The sequence below is a fragment of the Ceratotherium simum genome, chromosome 27 (assembly GCF_057802395.1).
Source record: "Ceratotherium simum simum isolate JZ-2026a chromosome 27, ASM5780239v1, whole genome shotgun sequence".
Lineage (NCBI taxonomy): Eukaryota > Metazoa > Chordata > Mammalia > Perissodactyla > Rhinocerotidae > Ceratotherium > Ceratotherium simum.
In genome coordinates this window covers 13,524,746-13,550,228 of record NC_141926.1, presented here as the reverse complement: position 1 = coordinate 13,550,228, position 25,483 = coordinate 13,524,746, and the positions used below count along the sequence as shown (strand labels likewise).

Sequence of the window (25,483 nt, the reverse complement as noted above, 5' to 3'; positions counted from 1 at the left end):
GTGTTGGAGAGGATGTGGAGAAAAGGGAACCCTCATACACTGCTGGTGGGAATGCAAATTGGTGCAGCCACTACGGAAAACGGTACGGAGATTTCTCAAAAAATTAAAGATAGAACTACCATGTGATCCAGCTATTCCACTGCTGGGTATTTATCCAAAGAACATGAAATCAACAATACAAAGAGATTTATGTACCCCTACGTTCACTGCAGCACTATTCACAATAGCCAAGACGTGGAAGCAACCCAAGTGCCCATCAACGGATGAATGGATAAAGAAGATGTGGTATATATGTACAATGGAATACTACTCAGCCATAAAAAAAGACAAAATCGGCCCATTCACAACAACATGGATGGACCTTGAGGGTATTATGTTAAGCGAAATAAGCCAGACAGAAAAAAACACTGCACGATTTCACTCATATGTGGAAGATAAACAAATACATGGGCAAAGAGAACAGATTAGTGGTTACCAGAAGGGAAGGGGGCTGGGCGTGGGTGAAAGGGGTAAAGGGGCACATATGTATGGTGATGGATGAAAACTAGAGTATTGGCAGTGAGCACGATGCATTCTATACAGAAACTGATATATAATAGTGTACACCTGAAATTACACAATGTTATAAACCAATATGACCTCAATAATTTTAAAAAAGAAAGAAAAAAAATACGGTGTTTCAGATTTTTGCTTTTACATCCACAGAATCTTGTGGGTAAACTGGCAAGAAGATTGAATCAGATGAATTCTATTTAAACAAAGCTAAATCTTCATCATTTATTTTGTGATGCTTTACTGTTTTCAAAGTACTGTCATAAGCATTATCTAATTTGATCATCTACAATGCAAGGAAAGCAAGTTCATATACCCTCCTTTTACAGATGAGGAAACAAAGGCTCAAAGTGATTAAATGATTTGCCCAAGGCCGCATGGCTAATGAAGCAGTTAACTGGGACTCTGACCCAGGATTTTTGCCACCTCTGAGATCTTTCCTCAAAAACATGCTGAGGGAAGCTTCACTCACAGCTCCTTGGTTCAAGAAGTTCCTATGGAACACCTAGACCCAATTCTGCAAGGAGGCACTCACTTGGTTTTGCCCACCTTAAATGCCCAAGCTTGACTAGAATCATCCAGATGGGGTGCGCTCTATGCAGGCATCGATGCTACATAGAGCAATGCCCACAGCAGGCTCTCTAGCTTGGAAATTTATGAACACAGGAGAATTTGCTGAGAACGACAGAACCCACACTCCGGGATGAAAATCTCAGACAATGCTCTATACGCATGTGTTTACAATATCTGTAAAGGCCACAGAATAGGTTCTGCTATCAGTTTCCATAGCTCCTCCCTAAAGAAGTGGGGAGTACCCTTTACTTAAGGATATGTAAGGATATTGGCTAAAGGAACAGTTTCTGGGTAGAGCCTGTCCAAAGCCTGCAGGTTGGGTCCTGTGCGATTTGGGCTGGAATGTCCAACGCTTCTGGCTTCAGGACCCTCCTTGCTGCTCATGGGCAATGCTTCACCAAAGCCTGCTAACCAGAAACAACCGCACACCGTGTTTCAGTTATAAGGAATAGAAACAAGAACTCATTGCCTCAGAACTTGTAGGTTTTAGTATGTGGATACACAGGGCAAGTTATAACAACAGCATTCTGACGAGACCTCACGCAAAGCCAGAAAAGCTGAAACAGGTGGCCCCAGGAGAGGTTGGCCCGGGGTCGGGGAAAGGCACCTCTCCTTCTGCAAGCGTCACAGTGCAGCCCACAGAGAGGACAAAGCAGTCCCGCCCGGACCCCTCGGGGCGGGGAGTTTGGGAGCCCCAGGGCTCTCTTTCCCACAGCAGTGGCAAGGCCACTCCTTCAGTAACATCTCAGGCAGAGGCCAAAGATGAGGACTTTTAATTATGAAACAAGATTGTCTCCTGGGATTACCTTCAGATGCTTCAGTGAAGACTATGATACAAATGTGTGTGAGCTTTCCATCTGCACCGCAAGGTGGTCAGTTAGCTTCATCTGAAGGACCCTAACTGGAAACAGGACCCCTGGGATGGCTCTCAGAGGCCCACACTACACTAGAGGTGGCCGCTAAGGCACTTGAGCTATGTTCATCTCTTGATCCACAACAGAGGGCTAGTCAGCACCATGGATATTAGAAATCACTCTTCATGGGTGACATCAGTAGTTTTCAAGATGTGTGGATTGGGTAGAAATCCTGCCCCATTATGAACAGGACAGAAGGAATTAGGGAGCCAAACTCTCTAACGACCCTAAAAATGATTGTTGGAGTATTCTGTAACTGTGCAACCATAAAGTGAGCTGAATCTTGCTGTTCAAGTCCTCTCCCATCCGCTCTGAATGAACTTTCATGCCAGAAGCCCCCAAAACACTGGAGAGGACAGATGCCTGGGACGTCATAACGCTTACTGAGGCAGGATGACTGTCTTATCGCCAGGTGTTGATACGTGCTTTCACTCTACTGTATTCTACCTGGTAGCGAGTTTGTGAGAGAGGAGACCTAGAGGGCTCATTAATTTCTCATTAGAGGCTGTTGACTATCTATCAGAAAGAACTCAAGAATTGTAAATGATCCAGTCAATTTAACTTAGGATCTTTTGTTATGATACCTTTAAGTATTCTCAGACAAAATTAGGAAACCTTCTGAGCAGAAACTGAGGAGTTACTCATACATACTGAGTACTAATGTTAAGTGTCCTCATCTGTACCCAAAAACAGAAAGGGGCCTCGGGAAATTTGGGGTTACCTTTATATTCCTGAGCAGCCTACCACAGTGCCATGCCCAGTGAATGTGTGGAAGTCATGGCACCCAGATTTCTGAGCTCAGGTAAATATAATTCAGTTTCGTAAAAACCAATCTTAAAGCACTTTGTTTTAATCTTTATTCTCTTCGATTTTAAAAAATAACACATTCTGACTATAACTCTTCCATTATAGAAAATTGGAAAACTGAAAATTCCCCCAGAAACCCACCCTCAGAGATGACTATTACTCTCTTTGGTAAATAGTCTTCCAGATTTTTTTGGCATATAGTTGTAAATAAAGAGGATCAAGTGGAATTCTACTACTACTAGAACACACGCTATTCTGCTCTTGTGCAAGTTTTCCAATAGTTCTGACAAATAATTCAACTGACCAGTTACTCCAGAGAACTTTATGCATTAGTTTTCAGAGACGATTCACACAGTGGGTGGAAAAACCTCTAAGATTTTCTTACCATTCAATATTAAATATTTCACAAGGTATTAAAGGTGATAAAGTTTAAAAAATAGGAAATAAAAACAATGAATTGGATACAGAGGAGAACCGTTCAGAAAAATCACCAGTTTTTATCAAAATAAAAACTCCTAAATTCCAATTTCAGCAAGTATCATAAAATGGCTTTAAAATTTGAATTTAGGAAATAATCATCTCCTTACCATCAAATATATTTACAACAGTAACTCTACAATCCTTCTCATTTGATCAATACAAAAGAATACAATGTACGTGGCCATTTCGAATTCCTTCAATTCTTTTTTTTTTTTTTAAAGATTTTATTTATTTATTTATTTTTCCCCCCCAAAGCCCCAGTGGATAGTTGTATGTCGTAGCTGCACATCCTTCTAGTTGCTGTATGCGGGACTCGGCCTCAGGATGAACGGAGAAGTGGTGCCTCGATGCGCACCCGGGATCCGAACCCGGGCCACCAGCATCGCAGCGCGCGCACTTAACCACCAAGCCACAGGGCCGGCCCCCTTCAATTCTAAATGAAGCAAAATGATACTAAGAATTGCTACATATGAAAGAATTGTCCATCAGCAGGGGCGTCCAGAACAGGAGACTTAGAACAGATTTTAGCTTTTGCAACTGGTAAAGGACAATTTTGATTCAACCTCCCACAGCTTCGTTTGTAATGCTTTCAAAACATCTTCCATCTATTGAATTGAAAAAAGAATATAAAAAAATACACATATGATTAAAATCATACATGATTAAATGATTGAAATATACATAATTAATAAAATTTCTGATGTTATGCATTACACACAGATAATTCAGTGTTTATTTAATGATGTTATTTAGAGGCATAAACTAAACTTTATTTAATAAGACACAATTCTATTGACAGTACTTCTTAACTTCTAATCTATAGCTCTTCTGTACATTCATCATTGTCTTGACTATCTGGCCACGAGATGATGTTAACATTCAAAAATAAGGTTGTTTATACCATGAGAATTGAATCAAATGAAATATTGATTTGATTCAAAAATGTATGTCTAGTTTTATAGTTTTAGAATATATACTGTTTTGATTTTGAAATGAAATGTCTTCCTTATTTTTTTGATAAAGCTTTAGCTTAAGTTGTAGTTTGGTTCCCAAAAAATCAACTTGACTAACAAGTGAAATAAAATAAGCACTCTCTTACTGTGAAAGCGCTGAGATCAAAAGAGACAGCATCATGAGGATTACTTGCGAAGGAGCACTTGTTCACTAACAGCAAGTTGTCCATACAAAGATATAAAAAGTGCAGAACAAAATTACCTGCTTTAGAGATTTTTCTATTTCAACTCTGCTTTCAAGATTAAAAAGCTCTTTATCTTCTGACACAATTTGCTTTTCAGAGGACCCTAAAATATAACTGAAGTATAGTACAGTACAGTTAAAATATGAAAAGGAAGCAAATATTAAATTTATGTTAATAATATTAAAGCTCTAAGTATATTATACTACATATTAGTCCCAAGTAAACATAAAACAATTATTTTTGTTAACAGCAACCTACATAGGAAGCTGTAGTACATAAAGTTATGTTTTTCTCCATAACAGCTTTGTCCAGATAGTCCTACCTATTTCCCAATATTATAAGTATTTCATTATTGGGAACAAACTTGCTCTTTAGTAAGCTGGGTGACAAAACATTAACACTCATAGCTCAAAATTCTATTTCAAATTTTAAAAAGATCCTGAAGAAGCCACTGTTTTTTTGCTTTATATAATTTTCTGAGAGCATGTGCACTTTCAAATTTGACTTTTAGTAAATAATTTGTGGAGTCAACTCTTGATTACCCAGATTTGGGCAACTTCAACAGTTATCCTCCAAGTTGTTTTGCTCAACTCTCTGAGGTAATGAGATGTTGTGGTTTAGAAAATATTGAATAGCAGAAAAATTGGCCCAGCAGCTGGAGGAAAACAGGCCCAGTGTTGGTAACCAAATAAATCTAAACAGTAAGGAAGAAGGTGCTAGTATTTCTCAGAAGAAAACTTGATTCATTTGTATTTCTTTAGAAGTTTTTTATCACACATAGCAACTGCAGTATGCGACTTCTTTTGTCAAATAAGAACAGTTTTCTCTTGGAAACTCTATTGATTATATTTCTGAAAAATGGCATGGGAGGCAAAATTGCAGAAGGCAATTAACATCCTGTTTAGAAAAGAAAAATGAGATAAGATGGAAAAATTAAATGGCACCGAGTAATTTATAAAACTGTAAACAAACATTACAGGGGGCAGCCACTTCTAAAACCCACCAAGTTCCCTGACATTAAAATTCTGCCCCAAGAGGTAACTTCTACCCTAAATTCAACTGTTCAGGGACAAATAGCTTCAATACGATGATCTCCTGTGGCCAAATCTTCCACACGTTTTCTTTTATACAGATATGTATAAGTTTTGAAAGTTCTGTACCAGCCCTACAGGACTGAAATTTCACGTCTTCTATTCTTGTATTCTCTCTCACTTAATTTTCACAAATCTTGGTAAAATTCTCATGGATATTAAGGGAGCTTCTGTTTGGGTTTGGGTCTATCAAAACAGATCTATCTCTCTCCAGACAGACCTACATGCTTTACAACAGTGAGCAGTACTTGTTATATTATTCCCTTATGTAAGGACTGTAAAAAGTTTACAGATTTTAAAATTTTGATCTAAACCTGTTTAGTTTCAAAGAAGGTGGCAAACAGCAGTTATTAAAGAATAATTAGAGGAGAAATCATAATTATAATAAAAATACTGTTATAAATTTTTTAGAGAGAAAAATCTAAGAAATTGAACAGGAGTGACAAAATATCTCAAGTAATGAAAGTGTAGGCACTTTCTTTTCTTCTTAAATTGTTCTTCTTTCCTGATATATAAGGTTTCCTAGGTATCTTTAAATTCTTGAGGGTTACCAAGTGAAAACACACTGAGGTCAACTGATTTATTTAATTTTGTGTTTCCTATAAAAAAAGGCTAATGAATTGAAAGGCCATTAATAAATCTGAAATTCTTTAACTCACGTCTGTTGTCAGCCCCTAATTCACCTTGTTTCCTAACACTTACTTTTTAGAAATCTTGGAGAGTGAAGGCTCTTCCTTGCATCTCTCAAAAAAGCAGACAATTCATGGGGACGGCCCTGTGGTGTAGGGGTTAAGTGTGCGCGCTCCGCTGCTGGCGGCCTGGGTTTGGATCCCGGGCGTGCACCGACGCACTGCCTGTCAGGCCATGCTGTGGCGGCGTCCCATATAAAGTAGAGGAAGATGGGCACAGATGTTAGCTCAGGGCCAGTCTTCCTCAGCAAAAAGAGGAGCATTGGCATGGATGTCAGCTCAGGACCGATCTTCCTCTCCCCACAAAAAAAAAAAACAAGCAGACAATTCTTTACTAGACTCATCTATAATCAAACTTACCTTTCAATGGCTTCAACACTGAGGCAAAACAAGTCCCTCTTGTAATCCAGATTCATGGGTGTGCATCTGTATATGTAGCCAAGATTGCGTGAGCATCCTGTGCAGGACAAAGTCTCCAGAATGCTGCAATAAAGAATGCCATTGCCTTAGCAAACAAAGTAGCAACTTATAACAAAAATCCTGTTAAAATCCATAAACACTTAATATGTAAGTTGCTCAATTATGTTATTCCTACCCTACTAAGTCATATGTACAAAGGAAAACAATGTTTGTATTAGAAATGGAGGCAAGCACTTCCAGGCCACACTGCCTTAAGCACCTAGTGACAAGGGACATATAAAAAGGGACAAGAAGAGAGGATATTGAGGTGGTGTTTTGTAGAATGTAAATGCCTCGATCTGGTATTAAGAAAATTATCTAAAATTTGGAAATAAGGCAATATTCCACATGCCCTTTTAATGTCATATTGTCCAACAAGCCCACCAAGGATCATTAACACTCTGGGGCAGGGTAGGCAGATTTTTTCTGTAATGATACAGAGAACAAACATTTTAGGCTTGCAGGCCATACGGTGTCTGTTGCAACGACTCGCTTCTACCACTGTAACATGGAAGCAGCCACAGACAATACATAACTAAATAGGCGTTGTCTGTGTTCCAATAAAAAGGTATTTACAAAAGCAGGTGCCCGGCCTGTGGGCCATAGTTTGCTTTAGTGGAGGTAACACTGTTTGCTTACTACTTACTATTGATTAGAGCCCAGACGCTGTCAAGTTAGATGATGACTTATAGAAAGAAGACTGATATGTGACAAATAATTTTAGTCTGGTAGAGATGCAAATGTTTTCTGCTGGTAGAAAAGATAACCCCAAAGGTTGAGGTTTTATTGTCCTGTAGGACATTAACTAGATCTCTCTAAACTAGCTTTGCCATGTTCTGGTTTCCTTGTTAATGAGTTAAATAAATCTTTCATATGTGCTCATTATATATTTGTGGGAGTTGTCTTTTTTTTTAAATTATGCTTTGATACTAACACTCTTCTCTCAACTACAGATGTGTTCCACATAGGCAATTCACAAATATTTTACTTAACGATCCAATTTCTCCATATGATTGTTCCTTCATTCCAGTCACTTCTCAACTCCGGCTCTGCATATTTGAATAGACTCTCCCCAGGCCAATTCATGTCTTCTTTACATCTTAGAATCCACTGTCTCCCAGATGCCTTGTCAAATTGACCGGTTCAAATTTACCATTCTACAAATATCTATATTAAAATTATAGTCCCAACACATAGCAAGTTAATAACTGGGGATTTAAATCTAGTAATGATCACGATAGTGTAATATACACCACAAAAGATAGCTATCATTTCAAAAGAACTGTAATTCCTATTGTTATGTGAGCCACTTGTAATAACTAAGTAGCTAATCCTGCTATTAAGCAAAATGAAGCCAACCAAGACTCAAACAATATACTATAGATTACATTACTGTTTACCTATAGATACTGAAACATTTGTAACTACTGCAGCAACATATGGAACAAAGCACAAAATGGATCACTGCCTGATAAATTATAAGTTCTCACTGGTGATATAATTAGCTAGATAATATGCCACTGATTAGACACTAAGCTTCTACGGGCTTTCATATTAGAAATATAAAAGCATCTTAGTAAACCTCAAGAGGGAACCCTATCTATACTACCAACAGTGAACAGGAAATCTCCACACTACATATCAAACCTCACAATCATTACGAGGCTGCCACACACAATTACCAACATCTAACGCAGGTATCATCGGCCAAAAAAGGATACTTAGATAAACTTACAATACAAAATACACTGATCAATGGATAAGATTGTTTTATCCTGAATTATCAAAATCAAACTAAACAACAGCAAAGAGGACAGACAAAGCCATTCATACTTCTAAAGTAACCTCGAGGAGCAACGCAGAGATGGCAGCTACGACTGTTGCAGCATCTTACTGCTTTCACAGCTGGCAGAGATTTGGCCAGAATTCACCCTTATCATTGAACAACAATGAGAAAGCGGTGCCAGAAATCATCAAGTGATTTCAGACAAGGAATGAGTTAGATTGTAAGAACCTCAACAAATGACAGAATCAGAATGAAGAGAGGAAACAGCACTGCTACCTTTACAGCATTTTTCTAAAACCCAAATACACTTTATTTGAATAGGACACTCAAGCATTACTATAAAGGAAAAACCAGTTAAATACACATTAAAAAACATACATGATTATTCACTTCTGTTTAATCGCTTGTGTACCATCTAAAGCTATTTCATATACAACAGTAAGATGCGTTTCAGCCAACAATTATATAAGGCAGAGCTTCCCATTCAGTTTGCTGAGGATGCCACTTGCAGTAGACGGGAGGCAGGTATGTCTTTGACCCTTGGAGTGGCAGCACAGGGCCTGGGGCTACTGGGCCCCCGTGCTGTTGCTTCTGGCCCCAAGTGGCCTTATCTGTTTACCTCAATAGACCATACATATGTGTGTCTGTATGATATTAGCATTTTCTATGGGTGCCATGACATGAAAAAGGTGGGTAGCATAGGTCTAAGGCACCCCTTGGCTCTGAGATCTTATGATAAATTTTTTTTTTTATTTTCATTTTTGATTTTCTTCAGCTCCAAGTCGAAAACACCCTAAAGGGGATTGTCAGAATACACCTTTAGAAATTTAGAAACTGTTCCATCTTAATATCTAAAAGGAGGCCACCATACTCAAGAATCGATACATTAGAATGACTGATTTTATACTGATTACCATGAAAAAGTTTTATCCCAAGTAATCTTACTGGTAATGAGCTTTTTAAAGTTTATATTTGAAAAATAAGCATTTTCTCTAACATACATAAATACAGAGATATAGCCTTACTCACCAACCATTTTCATTTTTACGTTTGGATAGTACCTGTTCCTTATCCACAGAAACATTACTGGAAACACCTAGAGAGAAGAAAGTAACAATTTATTAACGTGTTTTATTATAAAACACATGCAGACATTTAGAGAACTTCGAAGTCAACTTTTATTTTAGAACTCAGAGGGGCAGAAAAATAAGCTCAAAGCCACACACACATACAAGGGTGGTTCAAAACTAAACGTACAGGTGTCTTCAGGAAAACGATGGCAGAATACGAGTTATTTCCTTTCCTTCCCAGAAAACCAGTGACGTTAACAAAATTAATAAAATTAGAGGAGAAAATTCAATCAACTGTAAAACTTGAAACAATTAGAACCTCAAATCATAGACTATCAAGAATACCTGCCAGGTACAGTAAAACTGGGATTAAAACCAAGGAAGATGCTAAAAAGCCAATGTACACATCTCCAGTTCTCAAACGCAGGGCTCACTTCTAAAAGTAATTGAAAGGATCCTTAGGAATCCAGCCAAAAGTCTCTTACGTAGACCGTGATGTTGATGGGGTCACAGCTAGACCCCAGAATGAGGAGGAAACATTCCCAGAGGATCCAGGTCCAGGCCACACTAAAGGAAGGGATAGAGGATGGAGGGAAATGAAGAAAGGACAGTAGACCTAAAATAGCCAAAACAGACTCTTGTTTCACCTCCTCCTACAGTCCACCTTAACTCGGTAAATTCCACCTCCATCTACCCACTTGCTCAAATCAGAAACCAGGGTGTCATCCTTGATCCTTTGCCTCCTCATCCTGCTCCCCCACATCCACTCCACTGATAAGTCCTGTCAATTCTATCTCACAAATCACACTCCAGCCCCAAAACCACCACCACCTCCTCTTGCTTGGACGACTGTAGGAGCTCCTGAATGACCACTCACTCCCATGCTTCTTCTTCCCTTCGATGCTTTCTCCAAGAAAAAACTGGGTCAAATCACTTCCCTGCTTAAACACCTCACTCTCTAGAACAGATTCCGATTCCGCAGAACAGCCTACAAGGCCCTGGATTTTCTGGCCCCTTTCTTCTTCCCTAAATCTTATCTTGATCCTACTCTTTGGCCACACTAGCCTCAAGGCCTTTCCACTAGCTGCTCCCTGTGGCAGGAAAAAGCAAAGAGCATGACCCCAGAATTGTACATGAAGCCAAGTTGACATACACATATAAGACATTTTCAAACACTCAAACTTGAAGTTTCCTTGGGGATGGGGAGACCACGGATGATTAATCAAATAAACAACTTGGAAATGAAAAAGATATTAATAAGCCTTCTTATATTAATAAGAGTCCCAGAGCTGAGAAATAAATTCACATAGACATTATATTAAGGCTCAATGACGACGCTATGGCTACAGAACAATGTAAATGTTATAAACCTTGACAAAGTAAAAATAATTAAACTCCGATTGGGTCAGGAGGGCATGAAAATTAATCCAAGAGTTCATTTCTTTATCTTTTATGGGGGAGTGGTTAAATCACATTGTCTAAAGCTGATTGTTTTTAAAATTTAAATACTGGTATAGAAAAACTAAATAACAGAATAGTGTTTTTATATATAAAAACAAAACAAAGAGCCCATGTGGCAAAAGATAGAAAAGAAGCTGTAAAAGCAGAAAGTACAAGTAAATTGAAAGATTTAACACCAAACATAGTGTTTTTTTAAAAGCTATAAACAAGATAAACTCACCTACTAAAACCAAGGGCTTCTACTGTATCAAAAATCTCAACCTAAACACATGCTGTGCTAGCCGCGCCAATGCTGGAAACCTAGACCTCTACCAACAGGGGCAGATGGGGAGGATGAACGGCATTGCCACTAAACAAACTGCTTAAGCGGCCCTTGCTTATGTATTCCGAGCACATGACACACATTAACTCTTTTAATCCACCTAACTGCCCCCTGTGCTATCCCCATTTTACAGAGGAGGAAACTGAGGCACAGAGAGGCTAAGTAGCTTGCCCAAAGAGACACAGCTAAGTGGCAGGCCAGGATTCAAACCCAAGCAGTCAAGGGCCTCCACCACCATGCTATGTTGCCTGCCTCTCGTTAAAGGTACACAAAGCAGCTGCTAAAAACGTGAAGTATACTATCTACATACACTGATATGGGAAATATGGGAAAATATTCAGATTATATGTGTGGAATAAAAAAAGTAAGGATGCTTAACAGTATAAATAATATAATCTCAAGTGTGTTTTAAAAAATTTACTCTTTTATATATGCTCATACAGGCATGGAGTGTATCTGGAAGTATAAATGAGAATAAGGCATGTTGAACTCTGGGGCTATGAGAGTGTCAGGTCAGGGGAATAAATCCTTTTTATTTCTACACCCTTCTGCATTGTTTGACTTTAATAGGTGCAAAGGGTTAATCCCAATGAATTACTATGGGTAATGTACATTCTTAGGCCTACGTTTAACAACTGAAAGGGACTCAGCAATTATTGTTAATGAACGGATGCATTTTGGAGAAAACAGGAGGTCCCAAAAAGTTCCAAGTAACTGGTGGACACTGCTCCTTTCTTCCCAATATTATATTCCACAACCGTCAATAAATGGGTGGTAAATTTCTGTTATCAAAATATTCATAGAATTCAGACAGACCATAAACTTCATGTTGAAAACCACCAGTCCAAAAAGAATAGCCATTTTTACACCAATTCAGAAAAAATATATGTGAACCACTCCCCTAAATAAATACTATGAAAGCAACAATACGAGGGAACAGTGGAAAAAATGCAGGTAACTGGTAGGCCCAGGATTAAAAGCTAGAACTCTTCACTAAGTAGTAGATAATAACAACAATAAACACACACAGAGACAGAGATTGGCTTGGTGGTTACCAGAGGGGAAGGGGGCAGGGAGGAGGGCGAAAGGGATAATTTGGTACATGTGTGTGGTGATGGGCTGTAATTAGTATTTGGGTGGTGAACATGATGTAATCTATGCACAAATACAAGTATAATGATGTACACCTAAAATTTATACAATGCTATAAACCAATATTACTGCAATAAACAAAAAATTTTAAAAAAAATCTAGAACTCTGGCCTTAACTCTTTTACTATCTTCCTCCTTTCTTTCTAATTTTGATGGGGTTGTTGGTACTTTTACTGCAAGTTTCCTTCTTTTTAAAATTTTTTTGATAGCATTGTATTCTGTCAACTCTATAATTATAACACTTCAGACTGTAAAAGCCTCCGCTGATAGAACTCACAAGACTTGAGAAATCAACGCCGACATCTCCCTGCAGGAACCAGGTAGCTGAAAAGCTTCATTTCCTAAATAAATTATTAACAATACTACGTATTTACCAATTAACAGCCCGCTAATTTCTATGAAGAGTAATACAGAGTGGCTACACCCCAAACGCTTACAACCTGGTTGGTCATTTTATTCTGAGTAACGCTCACAACGATGCTGATTCATCCGCTGCTCCTCTAGGACGGGGACCCCAGAAAAGGAACTGTCACTCGTGACAGTGAGCCCAAGGTGCAGGGATGACCCTTCTCCCCTTTTCCTAGGACAGCTCACCCTCTCAGATTTTCCTGCTTTTAATGACCCCGACGTGGCAGCCTCAAGGAACCACCGCCACCCCCCTACCCCGACCCCGCCTCTTCTGGAGCCGCCCACGGAGCCCCTGGAAGAAGGCGGCCCCAAGTCCCCCGGCCCGCACTGACAGCGCAGCAGGATGCAGTTGGTGTCCTCCTGGCTCGTCACCCAGCTCAGCGAGTCGCCCAGCGGCCGCCGGCAGCCGGAGCACAAAAACACCAGCGGCCTGTCCTCCTCCTCCTCCTCCTCCTCCTCCTCCTCGGCCGGCTCCGCCGTCTCCTCCCGCCGCGTCCTCTCCGCGCCGGCCACCGACGCGTCCCCGCTCACGGAGCTCCACATGCTCGCCCACTTCTGCAGCAGCTGGTGGCGGCTCGAGTCCTCCGAGAGCCGCTTGCTTAACAGCGAGGAGCCGCTCCACTTGCCCTTGTCGCCGCACGCACAGCTAGTAGAGGAGCATCCTTTGAAACAGCTCGACGACCAAGCGCCCGCCATTACCTACAAATCGCCCGCGCCGCGGAGCGCCACGGGAAAAACGCCCTTGCGCATGCGCCTGGAGGGGAGAGGCGGTGGAGGCCGAGAAGGGGCCGGGGCCTGAGGGGCGGAGCCAGGGGAGGAGGGACGGCGGGCAATCAGCTGGCGCGCATGCTCTTCGTCGGGCTGAGCCAGGCCGGGTAATCACTGCGCCTGCGTCAGATTTTCCTTCCCTGGCAAGTTGAGGCTGCCCGAGGTAGGGCAGCCAAGCTACGTGGGAGGGGGCTTCAGCACCTTACATAGGAGGGGTGGCGTCTTTGAGAAAGTTACGCGCCCCAAACTAAACTAAATACTAACCCCTCACCGAGACCTTCACATGGTTACTAAAGCGAATACGCCGCCCCAAACACCACTCAGAGATAGAGGAATTGGGGCACGCTCCTGCTTTATATGGCCTCGTCCCTCCTCGAGATGCTACAGCCCCTCAAACTTCAGCGTGCCTGACTCACCTGGGAGCTGGTTAAAACACACATTGCTGGGCCCCGTCTTCAGGGATTCTGGTTCATTGGGTGCGGTGGGCCCGAGAATTTGCCTTTCTAACAAGCTCCTAGGTGATGCTGATGCTGTCAGTATATGGCCACTCTCCACCTCTCTCGAGGTGGAGAAAGCAGGGGTTGTTGGGGAGCCACCCTGTCCCACCTTCCTTTTGTACATTCTTATTGCTCCAACAAGACCGAGGAAAGGGCCCCAGATCACTCAGGCTAGCACTGCAACGAAAAAGCTGGAGAAGCGAGTGTGGACAGCAGCTGTGTTGCTGGAAGGCATGGAAGTGCCTCTGCTCTCTGGGTCTGGGAGCCATTCGGCCTTTGCACGGAGTGAGCATGCCTTCTGGGTGGCAAGTACAGACTTCCTCGGCTGCCCCAGAAAGCCAGCCTCTGACTTGAAAGCACTAGAGGTTAGGGCGAGAAAGGCTGGTGGGGAACAGACCAGCTGTGTCACCGACAACCTGGCAGCACATCTGGGAAGAATGGTACGCCCAAGGATCTTGGTCTGCTCTTAAAGACCCTTTGGGTGTGCCCTAAGTCACTGCCCACTTTGCTTGGTCAGATAAACAATTTACAAAAAATTTACATCCAATTTTAGTGCCTCTGGCCACTAGCAAAAAGCAAAAGCTTTGTAGTCAGGAGCTGTGGGTTGACCTACCCCTCCACAAGGTACTAACAATGTGGAAAGGCTATTTGCCTTCCCTGAGTGGATTAAATGGGTCAGTACTGTGTGGGGGTTATTATGAGGATCAAGCGATGTAATATGCATAAAAATATTTTAGCTCGCTGTGCCTATGTTAGCCTCCAACTAGAAGAAAATGCTTCAAATATTTTAGATTTTTGTTTTGCCCTTAGAATTGCCTTCCCTCCTTCTGCTTCTTTTGTGGAAGCTAGCCTGACCTCCCTGGACTGCTGTTTTCAAGCACAATGTCTCTGTACAGTGTTGATACAACCCACACCTGTTCTTTAAGTGGGTAGTAACCTTGGAATTCAAAGGACCATCTCTTTGCCTCAGACTTTGGGTTTCTACTGGCAACACTTAAATTTTGTGGTGGGATATCTCAGTAAAGAAGGAATGCAAAGCTGGGCTGCCTGATGACTTGCAGCATCTTAAGCACTTTTGCCTTGGGGGGCCCATTCCTCCATAAAAAATAACAATAACGATAAAAATTATATTTTACAACTGTATTGCTATAAGGATGAACATATAAATATTATATATTAAAACATTTCTTTGACCTAAAAGTTCATTTATTTTTCTGGTTTAGAACAAATTAAAATATTTCATGGGGCCCTAAAAATATCGTGGGCCCTAGGCACTGTGCCTAATGGAGAAGTCTGCCCCAGTGCAAAGTGAACTCCTCTATAGTCACAAGTATGTTTGTATTAGGAATATAAAATATTTAGATACCCACAAAATCATATTTTGTGTGGGGACAAAATGGGATGCTTGAGGAAAATGACCTTGGACTGAGTGGTTGTAGTTGCTTCCTGAACAACCATCCACACCCTTCCTCTTAGTTATACAAGTAGGAGATTTGAATAAGGTTAAGTCCAACTCCCATCACCTCCACTACCATTACCACCAATTCTAGGAACGAGTCCCCAGAGGTTTAACCCAGTCAGGATAACCCAACTCTCTTCCATAGCGATTGGTGCAGGGATGGCTCCTACCCCAGGTTTAAGGAAATCAGCTCATGGTGCTCCCGTAGCATTAGGAATAGGCTTGGGATAACAACTTGACCTAAGTTGTCGAATGTTATCCAGTCAGAGTAAATCTCAAGACTCTCGTTCAGTGGCTGAGGTAAGAGATGTCCTCTTTGTTGCCCGGATATGAACAAGGAAGCACATACCCAGGTTGCTTCAGGCAGCCATCTTGTAAACCTGGAGAAGGGCAGCACTGAGAGAATAACAGAGAAGTTGGGCACCTGACCCCTGGACTTTTTCAGTTGTGTGAGCCACCAGATTTTCTTTATTTTGGAAGCCAGTTTGAACTGTTTTGTTTTGATTGTTTTTACTAGCCATTAAAAGCATACGTAACAGTCTGTTGCAGTATGTTAAAACTGAGATTTTGACTGATACAAGATAAGGTAAAAATGACATAAAGTGTGTGAGAGACATCTGGAGGGATCTTCAGAGTGGGTATTGGAGAACTAATCCTTTCTGCCCTTAAACTTTCTCCCACATTTTGAGAATATTAAAGACAGGAGAAAAATGGTGACTGAGATGACCTCATAACGATTTCTTTGGAGACAGGCTGAGTCGTGAGTTCCAATCCTCCTCCCCAATAGAGAAAGTGGAGAATATCTGCCCCCTTGCTTCAGTCTGGCTGAGAGGAGACTTAGGAACCAATCGCAAAGCCTTGTGTTCCCAGGTGTTTGCAGACACCGTGGCCCACAGGAGAATCGGGCTGTTGAGCTGTTTTGGTGGCACAACAAAGGTGAGCCAGATAGATTGACAACTAGACATGAACTTTGCTGGCAGGAAGGTCATCTAGAATCTTAAATTCTGCGCAAGAAGATAACCTGGAAGGATGAAGATTCTCCAGCAGTGAGCATCCAAGTATGAAAGGGCCCCTAGAGGACCAGGGCTGTGGGGAACAGCCAGCCCAAAGAGAGACCTTCCTGGTTCATGGGTGTGCAGCTGGGGGTGGGGGTGCAGGGATTTTCTGAGGGGCCGGGAGAGAGAGTTGGTTCTAACCATGCCAGGCCAGAGGGTGCAAAACCAGGTTATAATAGAACCAATTCAAGTGAAAACTGTCCCGTCCCCTTTGGCCCCCATTTCAGCCTAGGAATGGAAATAGCAGGGAGCAGGTGAGGCGAGGAAGAGAGCAGAGCCAGCCATACACCCCACCCCCAGCAGGGGCAGTGGCCCACCTACATGTCCTACTTGGGGGAGGAGGACAGCGATTCTTTTCCTAGAGTGAAGATTGCAGTGTTGATTAATGTCTTGGACTGGACACCATCATTCCATCATTGAGATTCTGTTTGCAACTAAAGTGGCTGTGGAATTGCCTCTTCCCTAAGAGGATACGCTCCAATTCCGATAATATGGGGAGAGTTTCTTTCCAAAGTGTCAAAGAAGAAAGGTGTGGACAGCGTGTAGGAGAGAACCTCAAGGGGTAGCGCAGGACCCTAGGTTAACAGCGTTGGAGCTGACACCCTCCCTCCCGTAACTCACAGGGAAGCAGGAGGAAGAGGTTACTAGAACCTGGAAAGAAAGAGAGTTGTGAAGAGCAGACCACCTTAAGAAGATCACCCTTCCATCAAGGGACACAGCCAGCTGAGGTGACCTCACAGAGAGGGAGATGGGAGATTGAATTCCTGGACCTTGTTCTCATCTCTCCCTCCCATTTCCTGCTGGAGCTCTGATTGCCCAAATCCAGCTGGAATCCAGAGGACATGAAGCATATTGATGTGACTCATACAAGTCAAGTTGGCGGGTGGATCTGGAGGGGCAAACAGAAGGAACCCCACACACAGATTGCCCTTGTCCTCATCCGGGGGCGCTGGGAAAGCTATCCTCACCGCATAAGTTCTAAGGGCATAGTAGGAAGCAAAATTCAAAATAAGGTTCCATTTTGATTCTATCCTTCAGTCCTTCTTGCTCAACATACTCGTTACTCAGACTACCTGATTCAATCCTCAGTTCTGGCTGGGTTCAAAAGCCTTGGTGTACTTCACAAACAAATGCTAGTCTGACTTAATATCAATGGCTAGCACTAGTAGAAAGAGAAATAGAGCCAAAGCAAGAAAATATAAGTAGGAGAGAGAAAGAACAGGAAAAAGGGGAGAAGAAACGAATGAGACCTTGACAGTTTTGCTGGAAGCATTTATGGCTTTTTAAAAGTGAGCTGGCAATTGGAGAAAATCGAAATTAATAGCTACTGATTACAATCATAGACCAGATTTTAATTGCACACACTTCCTTACACTTACACATGAGAATGACAATGAGGTGTGATTACAGGTCCCCGGAATCAGTCAGCCAGCCCCTTTAGTATTTAGAGAGTGGGCTGCCGCTGCATTTGAGAACCATTTGGTCCAGCTCCTCCTGGTATGTCTGCGAGCAAATGGCGCCATGACTGCCTTCCCCGACCAGCTGGCACCAAGAGAATGCCATGCTGGGCACTCAGCCCCCAGGGACCTTCTGGCACCATCGGAGCCCTCGTTAGGGGGATAAAATGTGCTGTGGGAAAGTGTGGGTAGATATTTATATCTGTATTCCAGGGGTGAAACCATAACTGCAGGAATATGCTTCACCTTCTTAAAAATCCTCAGAGGCAGGATGTTCTTTAAATAGTTCTCTTTCCCACTCCTATTTAATGTGTGGAATCACGATTTTCCGGTCTTTAACAGAGATATTTAATTCTCATGCAAGTTAAAAAAGAATAAGAAGAACATGTGATTTTCAGCAAAATCGTATTTGAGCTGGGAAGGAATCATAGAGATGCTTAATCCACATCTCACTCCACGAATAGAAAAGCTGAGAGCCGGGGTGGTTCAAAAGTCAAGGATCTAGTTAGATCCTATTAGAGATGAGTGGGCATCTGGGCATCTGTCCAGCACTCTTTCCCTCTTCTTGGGAAAACTGCTCCAACAATGTGGCTGTAGTGGGGCTTCCCATCTCGAAGGTCTTACCCTACTCTTGCACCATCCCACAGGTAAGCTATGCCCCATCTCTGATCAGCCTTGCTGGCCACAGCAATTGGTTCTAAGTGAGCGGGTGACAGAACTAGAGCCAGTCTGAGTCCATCCCTGGAGCTTTTCATGCCAAAGCTTGGAGGAAGGGTCCTCTGCTCTCCCTTTCCTCTTGATTCATGATCTTGGAGCTGCCATCAGCCGTGTCCCCAGCTACATGGAACAGCCTGGCATGACACGGATCCTCATAGAGAAGCAAGATGCAAGGTGGAGATGGAGAGTAACAGCAGCATCCCACTTTCCACTGCTCTCCTCCAGTTCCGTGAGCGCCCCTCACATCACATTCTTTTTAAACCCCACTGGTGTTTAAGCTGGTTAGAATTGGGGTTCTCTCACTTGCTACCAAGAGTCCTAATACACAAATTCCAGTCTAGAACCTAGGTCTCTGGACCCTAGTACAGTGGTCACATCACTACGCCAAATTGTTGAAATATAACACCATACGCTTGATAGTGCTTTGTAGTTGTCAAAATATAGTCTTTCAAGGGGGCTAACTTTGGAGAATTATAATATCATTTAGGGGAAGAATATCTTTCTAGTATAAAATTCTTAAGTCAGTCCCTCACTTTCTTTCCAAACACTCCTTTGTGTCCCCCTAGATCTTTCCATTTTTCTGGATTTAACCAGAGGAAGTTCTCAATTGGGAGCAATAGTTTTTAACACCTATACCAAACACCTATAAATCGCCTTTTTAACTCTAAACTCAACATAGACTTCTGAATCTGGAATAATTCTAGAAAGACTTTAAGTATCAAAGATACAAATTATGTATCTTTAGAGAGATTTGAGGAACTGTGGCATCCATAGTAGAGGAACTGGAAGGTAAAATTGAAGAAAATTCACAGAAAAAAGAATAAAATAACTAAGAAATATAAAATGTGGGGAAAAAAAGATAAGAGGAGTAAGCAATAGTCCAGGAGGTCCAACCTCTGACTAACACGTGGTTCAAATAGACAGGAAAGACAAAATAAAGGAAAAGAAATAATACATTGTAGTTTCTCAGAGCTAAAAGGTATGCCTCCTCAGATGGAAAGGATATACCAATGGCCCAGCACAGAATGAAATAATCTCACACCCAGACTTAGCATTGTAAAATAGCAGAACTCCAGCCTTCAGAGTCCAGAGTTTCAAAGAAGAGGAAAAATGAATCAGAGTGACGTTGGACTTCTCATCAACAACTCAACTTCAGAAGCTGGAAGTTTCAAAATTCAGACTGTAAATAATTTTCAGACTAGAATTATATACCCACTCAAATCGTGATCCATGTACAGTTGACATTTTCAGACATAACTGAGCTTTGAAAATGTATGTTTAAGGGGCCGGCCTGGTGGCGCAAAAGGTTAAGTGCGCGTGCTCCGCTGTGGCGGCCCGGGGTTCGCCGGTTCGGATCCCAGGCGCACACTGAGGCACTGCTTGTCGAACCATGCTGTGGTGGCATCCCATATAAAGTAGAGGCAGATGGGGGTGAATGTTAGCTCAGGGCCAATCTTCCTCAGCAAAAAGAGGAGGATTGGCATCAGATGTTAGCTCAGGGCTGATCTTCCTCACACAAAAAAATAAAAAAATAAAATAAAATAGGAAGACACTATCATGTTAAAAAAAAAACAAAAGAAAAAACAAAAAAGAAAATGTATGTTTAACATACTGTTTCTTATTCGAAAATGTGCTACAACAAGAAATGTGAGATGTGAGGTCACAGTAAAAGAAAAGCAAATATTTAAGGTATGAAAAGAATCTACCACACTTATTTTTAAACTACCCTGAAAACCAGTAGCTCACCTATCTGTTTGATAAAATCCAGAAGTTTGACAACATAATCTGTTATGTACTTTCCATAGACTATTGTCCAGGAAAACAGGTGGTTTCCTACATTACCAGTAGAAATGCAAGCTATTATATCCTTTATGGAAAGGAATTTGGCAGTATCTAACACAATTGCCTATGTATGTATTCTTTGACACTTTCAGGAATCGATTCCAAAACTATACTGGCAAAAATATGGTAAAAACTTGAACACAAAGCATTGCAGCACTATTTGCAACAGCAAAGACTGAAAACAACCAAAACATCTACCAACTGGGAACTGGATGAATAAATTGTAGTATATCCACATAATGGCAGCATTATGCATCTGTAAAAAGGAAAGAGAAATATATCTACATGCCATAGAGAGATCTCCAGAATAAATTGTTTCATGAAAAAAGCAAGGTTTAAAAAAAATATAGTTTTTTTATTGCATATCTAAAAGGGGGGAGAAGGAAAGACTGAGTATACATATGTATTTTCTTATATTTTTAATAATTGAAGGATAAACCAAAAGCTTTCTTAAAAGTGCTTACTTGGGAGAAAGTAACAGGAAGAAAGGAAAGGAATAGAGGCTAGAGTTCTACAAGGAAATCTTATTTTGTATATTTAACTTTGGAATCATGTAAATATTTAACGTAATTATAAAACAAAATAAAATTTTAAAATAATCTCTAAATATTGAAATACTATATTTAGTGGGTGGCATACCTCCAAAGAGAAGAACTATTTCAGGTGACTTTAAAACATGACTTTTACTATACATATCTTGTAGGATAGAAAAGGACACACATATCTTGTAGGATATACATGTCTCTAAGGACCCCTCATAAAAGATCTTAAATTGTTTTCAGTAATCATGTTGTTCATGTTGTTGATATTGATATTATTATTCTGAGACTATTTGTATGTATATTGTATATTGAATAATCATGCCAGTATTGTTGAGAATAGGATTTTAAGTTTTGGAGAAGAGAGATACAGCTAAGAAAGATAAGGTTAAGTAAAAACTCTATGGTTGTGCTTTCGAATTGGAAGTATCAGTACAAACTCATAGTGTTTTTATCTTAAACAATAAATATTGCCTAGCTCTCTACATTGAATAGGCCTAAACATTGTAACCAACACAGTAGCAGTAAGTACCCTTAGCACCCAGACGATGGTAGCTAAATACCATTTGCTACTAAAAAAACCAGGATTCCTTGGAGAAATGGCTGAATCCAAGGTCTGGGGCAAGAGATATACAAAATGAGCCTGGAACATCTTGTCATTCCAGAAAGCAAGGAAGTTATAAAAAACAAAACAAACTACTAAAGTAACCAACATGAAGAGGCTTTCACTGACCAAACACGAGGAAATTTGCACATCAGTAAAGATCATAGCTGTAATGGGTTGGAACACGTCAAATAGGTTTAAATGCATGAGTTCATAATGATTAAAAAATAAGCTTTTATTATTTCCTGTTAGAGAATGCTAGAAAACCCAACCATTGTTTTGAAAACTGGGAAAAAAAAAAACAAAAAACGTAAATCAAACATTTATTCCACCTTGATATGAACTGTCCCTCAGGTAATCAAATAGTTTATGAAGAAAGGTTGGTTTTTTTCTTTTTCTTTTTAGAAGGATAGCAGCCAATAAGTGAACAAGGAATGATAGAATAAGAAGATCAGCATTTTACAATGCCAAATGTATTAAAGAATCTCGGCAATGATCATCACTGGCCGGTAGTATCACACAGAAAAAGAGACAACTGGACATTATGTGCCTCTTGAGGGAAGAACATCACCCCACCTCTGAGGTATTCTTGCCAAAAAAATTGAACCTAAATCTGATCCAGCCTGCAGATCTAAGTTCATTTTCCAGGAAATACAGGGAATGGGGAACATGACTAACACCACCATGGGTTCCAACTGGCAGATTCTTCGGGACAAATAACCCATTTCCACAACAAATAAATTGCAAGGTCAAATAAAAGGGTGTAGGAGGAAGAAACCTATAAATTTAACAATTTTCCAGAGTCATATCAACCAATTGCAACACATGCACTTTATTTGTTCCTGATGTGAGCAAATTAATTATACAAGAAATTATGAGACAAGGGGAAAACTTGAACATTGACTAGATATTTGATGCAATTAAATAATTAGTGTTAACTTTTAGGTGGGATAGTAGTATTATGGTTTTATTTTTTAAAGAAAGAATCCTCCTTCAGAGAGACATGCTGAAATATTTACCGATGAAATGATATATTTAGAATTTGCTTCACAGTCATCCAGAATGGGGGGAGTGGATGGAGGTACAGACGAAACTGAGTTAGCCATGACTTGATCATTGGTGAAGTTGAGTGATGGTTACATGGAGTTTCATTATGCTATTCTTGCTGCTTTTGCAAATGTTTGAAATTGTCTATGATAAAATTTATTTTTTGAAAAAGTCATGCAAATTTTGCATTTACTCTGTTATATACCTCTGCTTATTTCAATATGAAAATGTGACTTTTATACCAAAAATCTTGAACAAAAATGGACACTCCAGAGAGAAATGCTGTGTTTATTTTAAGGATTTGTATACCCACAACATGACGATGTTTGCCCCTTGTGGTAACTGAACAAAGCCCCCCAAAAACCTGTTTCTTCATATGGAATGTCGCTTTATAAGGAAAAAGGGACTTTGCAGATGTGATTAAGTTAAGGACTTTGAGATAGGGAGATTATCCTGGATTATCTGGGGGGGGGCCCAATGTCATCACAAGTATCTTTATAAGAAGTAGGAGGAGAGGGATTTGACAGAAGAACAAGGTGATGTGAGAGTGGAATCAGGGGGAAAAGGTGATATGCTGCAGAAGCACGAGCCAACAAATGAGGGTAGCCTCCAGAAGCCAGAAGAGGCAAGGAAACGGATTCTCCCTCAGGCCTCCAGAAGAAACCAGCCCTGGCAACGCCTTGATTTCAGCCCCCTAAGACTCATTTCGAACTTCTGACCTCCACAATGATAAAATAATAAATCTGTGTTGTTTTAAGCCACCAAGTCTGTGGTAATTTGTTATGGCAGCCATGGGATGCTAATGCACTCCAGTTTGCAGATCCCAGGGGTACTGGGCAGAGCATGGAGGCTGCCCCCACCTGACTGTATCCCACGTTTCTGCCTGGAAAATGGGGCTCGCCACACCTGAGGCATAATATTGTGAGAATCATGTAAAGCACCTAACACAGTGGCCGGCTCAGGTCACTGTTCAATAAATGTTTGTTCCCCTCCCTCTCTAGAGCTCTCCCTTTTACCTTCTCCCCTGTACTCAATCTGTAGTCACAATGATAGCTAACGAGTGTGCACATTTCCTGTAAAAGAAAACACTCTAGAAAAATCAACTTCACCTTCACACTTTGGGTTATAAATTAAAGTGGGAAGAAAAATAATGCCAACAGTCAAGTCTGTTGATTGACGAGGTATTTGTCAATATAAATATGTCATTATTATCTCAGAGAGCTGACCTTCATGGAGGTATTAGTTCTTACTAATGTCGAAAGGGGAATTTTTTTTTAAAATGTGTTTTCCTACCACCGCACTTTCATGGGCATTTTAAAGTCAAGATTATTATCGGACCAAGGAATTTATTTTAGCAATGAGTATTTTGTCACGTAGAAGTGAAAATTCCAAGCAAATGAAATTAAATTATGTTCAACTGGAAAATATAACAAGGAAGGAGGGAAGAAAGGAAGGAAGGAAAGAAGGTGTGATGGCTAATTATATGTGTCAACTTGACTGGATCACAGGATGCCCAGATACCTGTTTAAACACTATTTCTGGTTATGTCTGTGAGGGTGTTTCCACAAGAGATTAGCACTCGAATCAGTGGACTGAGTAAAGCAGATGACTTTCCCCAACATGGGTGGGCACCATCCAGTTCATTGAGGGCTTGAATAGAACAAAAAGGTTGAATCCGCTCTCTGCCTGACTTCCTGAGCTGAGACATTGATATTTCCCTGCTTGGTTCTCCTGCCTTCAGACTCAGACTGGAATCTACACCATCTGCTCTCTGGCTCTCATCCCTTCAAACTACGCGAATGGCTTTCCCGGGTCTCCAGCTCGCAGAAAGCAGATAGTGGGACCTCTCAGCCTCCATAACTGCATGACCCAATTCCTTATAAGAAATCTCATTTTATATATATATATGTATGTATGTATATCTGCTGCCCCAAGCTCTATCCCCTGACTCCTCAAGCCAGTAATATATATGTATATATCCTCCTATTGGCTTTGTTTCTCTGGAGAGCCCTGACAAGTACACGAGGAAAGAAAGAAAAGAAGAAAAAGGTAAATTTATCTATAATTCTTCAATTTTAAAAAGGTTACATAAAGATGTGAAAATCCTCCCCTAAACCCCAACCAACCTCCTAATTTCAATCCATTTATTTATTTATACTATTTATTTATTTATTTATTTATTTATTGCTGAGGAAGATTCACCCCAAGCTAACATCCGTGCCAATCTTCCTCTATTTTGTATGTGTCAACACCACAGCACGGCCCCCAATGAGTGGTGTAGGTCCACGCCTGGGAACCAAACCCGGGCCGACAGAGTGGAGCATGCCAAACTTAACCACTAGGCCACCAGGGCTGGCCCTACTGACACAAATTTGATGACCTTTAGGAACACCTATAAACTTCTGAAACTAGCAGCACTTGAGTAATGACCCCCCAAAATCTTGGTGTTGTATCTTAAGAGTTAGGCTCAATGTGTTTCTCATGTCCCAGCCTCACTTCTCGGGAGATGGGCCACAGGAAAGAGAAGAGGTTCCGC

The 25,483-nt window shown here is 41.0% G+C and overlaps 1 protein-coding gene across 1 annotated transcript; it reads right to left on the bottom strand.

The window, feature by feature from the left end:
• Window positions 1–2,879: 2,879 nt before the first annotated feature.
• On the bottom strand, window positions 2,880–13,687 carry MIS18A (MIS18 kinetochore protein A). The gene is made up of 5 exons (XM_004429557.3): window positions 13,295–13,687; window positions 9,579–9,645; window positions 6,665–6,787; window positions 4,542–4,638; window positions 2,880–3,931 (listed from the first exon to the last, which is right to left on the bottom strand). The coding sequence occupies exons 1-5, from the start codon at window positions 13,656–13,658 to the stop codon at window positions 3,851–3,853; spliced, it is 732 nt and encodes a 243-aa protein (XP_004429614.2). The 5' UTR covers window positions 13,659–13,687; the 3' UTR covers window positions 2,880–3,850.
• Window positions 13,688–25,483: the final 11,796 nt, after the last annotated feature.

Excerpts from the sequence above, each read along its gene's own strand:
- MIS18A (XM_004429557.3), bottom strand. The coding sequence starts at position 13,658 with ATGGCGGGCGCTTGGTCGTCGAGCTGTTTCAAAGGATGCTCCTCTACT. Across the intron at positions 6,788-9,578 it reads CGTAAAAATGAAAATGGTTG|CATTCTGGAGACTTTGTCCT; the intron begins GTGAGTAAGGCT and ends TCTTTATTGCAG. Across the intron at positions 3,932-4,541 it reads TAGAAAAATCTCTAAAGCAG|ATGGAAGATGTTTTGAAAGC; the intron begins GTAATTTTGTTC and ends TCAATTCAATAG.